At 37.0% G+C, this 3,716-nt stretch overlaps 1 protein-coding gene across 1 annotated transcript in view; it reads right to left on the bottom strand.

The window, feature by feature from the left end:
• Positions 1 to 1,014: 1,014 nt before the first annotated feature.
• The window catches only part of uox (urate oxidase), a 5,285-nt gene continuing 2,583 nt past the window's right edge, over positions 1,015 to 3,716 (bottom strand). The window contains exons 4-8 of the mRNA XM_014000162.1: positions 2,826 to 2,904; positions 2,203 to 2,389; positions 1,938 to 2,061; positions 1,668 to 1,751; positions 1,015 to 1,580 (exon numbers count right to left, since the gene is read on the bottom strand). Of these exons, the coding sequence (XP_013855616.1) occupies positions 1,506 to 1,580; positions 1,668 to 1,751; positions 1,938 to 2,061; positions 2,203 to 2,389; positions 2,826 to 2,904 (549 nt within the window). The 3' untranslated portion in view covers positions 1,015 to 1,505. The remainder of the gene's footprint in view (positions 1,581 to 1,667; positions 1,752 to 1,937; positions 2,062 to 2,202; positions 2,390 to 2,825; positions 2,905 to 3,716) is intronic.

A 3,716-nucleotide genomic window follows, 5' to 3' on the forward strand; every position in this document is an offset into this window, starting at 1 on the left:
GTGTGTGTGTGTGTGTGTGTGTGTGTGTGTGTGTGTGTGTGTGTGTGTGTGTGTAAAGTCAAATAACCTAAGATGTTTTTTAAGAGTATTTGTATAAGAAATGATATATAGTTGAAAATTCAGTATGTTCTGTCATGAATTAACTTTTTTGATAYACGCAGAAAGTTATTTGCGTTGATTTTTCCCTAAATCCATCCTATTTGTTCTAAACTGCACATCTGAGTCCATGAGTTGTCCTGAGCACGTAACAACGAAAGCGTTTTGTTTTCCCAGGCACAAGAACCTAAATGAAAAGCCTCTGATGTTGCATTACTGAGCTCGAGGCTTTTGATATAAAATTGTGTAAATATTGTTCATATGTACCTACCTGTGGTGCTTTCAGCTTTGTTGCACAGAGAATTGTACTGAAGTGTAAATGACCAACGTGTGTGTGTAACATAACACTGGAGTTTGGATATCAGGATTTGAGCTTTGTGATAAACGGTGCTCCTTTCTCACCAAAGGATGTCAGTTTGATTTTTTATTTGACATTTTGGTTTAATCCTCATGTCTGTTAAGAGAATACTGCAGCACAGGTCCAGTTTATTTGTATCCACAGATTATAAAAGCTATTTAATTTAACTAGGAACTGTAAAGTAGGTCAAAAACTGGAAGAACAAGGGGAATCTTTGGAGGAAGAATGAAAAAAGAAAATCTTGAAAGACTTGGAGACGCCCTAGGTTAGGGCTGTTCAACTGGTGGCCCGCGGGTCACATCCAGCCTGTGGGGTGACTTCTGTCTGGCCTGTCAGACCCAGTCAGACCCCCCCCCCAAAAAAAACTTTTTTGTTTGTTTTTTTAACAATTTTTAAATTGAATATAAAAATACATTTAAAACTAATATGATTCAATTCAACAGATAAATTTAAAATGTAAAAGTCAGTCAGTTCATCTACAATTAATGGACAACCCCTCCCACCCCCGCACCTGAGCCCTGCCCTAGTGTTTGGTGAAACGCAGTTGAAGGAATACAACATTAGAACTCATTGTAATGTTTATTACTGAAAGTAGTAGCATTTCCACATGTTTAATGTGGTTTAGAACTCAGGATAAAAGAGCTAAAGCTGGTGTGAAAGGCTCTGATTGGCTGAGGAACATAAAGATTGGACTCTACAGCAATGAAAACGTGTCACAAATAATTGTACCTGACTGTACTAAAAGACTTGATGCTGGAGAAGACTTTACACAAAAGTGTAACCGTATTAAACGCTTAAATTGATCGTAGCACTGGGTCTAAATAAATGCAACAAAATCTTGCGTATTATTTCCTTATCAGAGCAATTGTAGTACATTATGATTGGCAGCATGTACATGACAAGGTCAGATGTAGTCATGTTTGGCAAGTCTTGAGGGTCACTGTTTTCAGAACGTAATAATCCACATTTAATCATTGATCTTTTTTTTAATTAGCTCATTTAGGTAAATATCTGAGGACAGCTTCAGTACTTTCAGGTTGTGATGTGGCTTTTAAAGTCGGGCTCTCTGTTTCCGACACACCGTCCCTGTGATGTTTCCAGAGGGATTATCCAGAGGAAGAAGGACCTAATAAAAAATATATATAGATATATATTAAAAATCAATTTCATCTCCAAATAACCTGCAAATTTTTAGATTAAAACAAAAATTTACCTCATCTTTGTTGGCAATACCCATTTTTGTCATGTCTATGGTGAAGTAATGCTGGTTGGGCATGACGATCTCGATTTCTTCCACCTAAATAAAATATAATATGTTGAGTCCAGCTTGACAGAAGATAATACAACTACACGTTAAATATTTGTAATGATTCTCCACATTTAAAAATGGGGAAAATATGACGAATGAGACAGAATCTACCCAATACACAGTTTATGATTATATTAGATATTTAGGTTGTGTCTTGTGTAATAATTGACCTACCTCAGGAATTCTGTCCAGAACCAGAACCTGAGTTTCATAGAGAGTCTTCTGCACAGATGGAGAGTACTCTCCACAGTGATAGGGGCCAGCAAACTTCTCGATAACCGTATCCCTCACACACTTCCTAAAATAGTGACAAACACATGAGTCTGCAACCGAATGAAGGAATATTCTGTTTTGTGCACCCTTTTCATGCACAAATCATACTGATATAAGATGTTTAGTGAAGTTTAGAGTGGTGAAAGTTGTTTTCACTGATATTTACCAYGCAGCATCAAAGTCAACATCCTGGGTCTTGTTGTAGCGCCACCTGGAATAGACAGTGGTGCAGAAACACCTGTCCTTGGTGGCTTGCAGTGTTGTGAAGCGGTCGCGGAGAAACCCCTCAAAGCCAGACTGGGTGGTTTTTAACACCTTCATGTCCTTCACTCCGCTGTGAAGCACAGGAGGACCTGTGTGTGGAGTGCAGAGCCAGTGAGGAAGCATTGAGAATTCAACGTTTTAAAACAGGCTCAAATTAAACTGTGAAAAGAAGCTAAGTTAAAGGTTTAGTTGTAAACCTGTGGATGACATTGTGTCACGACCAAACTGCAGTTGACTTTAATAAGAAGTCTTAGAATAAAGCACAAAGAAAAACAATAGTGTGTGTTCCCTCATGTTATACATGCATTCAAACTGCAGAGTTAGAGGAAATTTCCWYGAGTTTACCTMAGATACTGGACCGAATGTTAGTCTAAACCAAAGAACCTGTGTAGCTTAAATGAACTTGAGCTGTACAAGCATGGTGTATAGAAGCAGATGAGGTGGTTTTACCTTTCTCCAAGAACTAAAAGCAAGCATGCAAATAGATTTTTCACTATCTTTGTCTCTGTGAATGTGAGAGATTACCATCAAGGTTCTGTTCAACGTCACAGAAACGACAAGCTTCAGGGCTGTAGATAAATGCATGAGCATGCTGTACCCCATCCTGAAGGAAAAAAAGGAAAGACAAAGTGAAAAAAGTATTTTGTTTACACTTAAATGTATTTCAGCATGGTTATCAGTACAGAACTCAGGATTGTTGACTGTCATAAGCAGGTTAACACAAGTCACAATGCAATGAAATTCTTAGGATTAGAAAAAAACGTCCAACTCTTAAAAAAAAGGCAGGAAGTAATAATGGCATGCAATASAAGCACAAAATAAAAAATTTAAAATTTAAATAGTTACAAAAAATACATTAAAATTTAACAGAGGCAGAGTAAATACAGTCTAAGTAGAGTATTTCACATGTGGTAATATTGATTATATTAGGATTGGGTTGCACATGGTATAGATTTCACTTAACATATATTGCACAGGTTGTGTAGCAGGTTATTGCACAAGTAATCAGTAACACATGGGAGTGCACGAGAGACGGGAGAACTAATGTGTCAAAAAGTCACAAAAGGTGTTTCATTTTTAAATTTGGTAGGTGAGTTTTAGTTTGTTTTTTTTTCTTTTGCATCAATCTATTTTATGTAGATACTGAATAAAATTTAGGGAATGCATTGAAGGTATTAGTTGGTACAGCGGAGCTGTCGCCTCTCAGTGAAAAGATCATAGGTTCACCTCCCAGCCTGGGGCCTTTCTGGATGGAGTTTTGCATGTTGGATATACAGGTGCTGGTCATAAAATTAGAATATCATGAAAAAGTAGATTTATTTCAGTAATTCCATTTAAAAAGTGAAACTTGTATATTATATTCATACATTACATACAAACTCATATACACTCACCGGCCACTTTATTAGGTACACC

The sequence above is a fragment of the Austrofundulus limnaeus genome, unplaced genomic scaffold, assembly GCF_001266775.1.
Source record: "Austrofundulus limnaeus strain Quisiro unplaced genomic scaffold, Austrofundulus_limnaeus-1.0 Scaffold8, whole genome shotgun sequence".
NCBI lineage: Eukaryota > Metazoa > Chordata > Actinopteri > Cyprinodontiformes > Rivulidae > Austrofundulus > Austrofundulus limnaeus.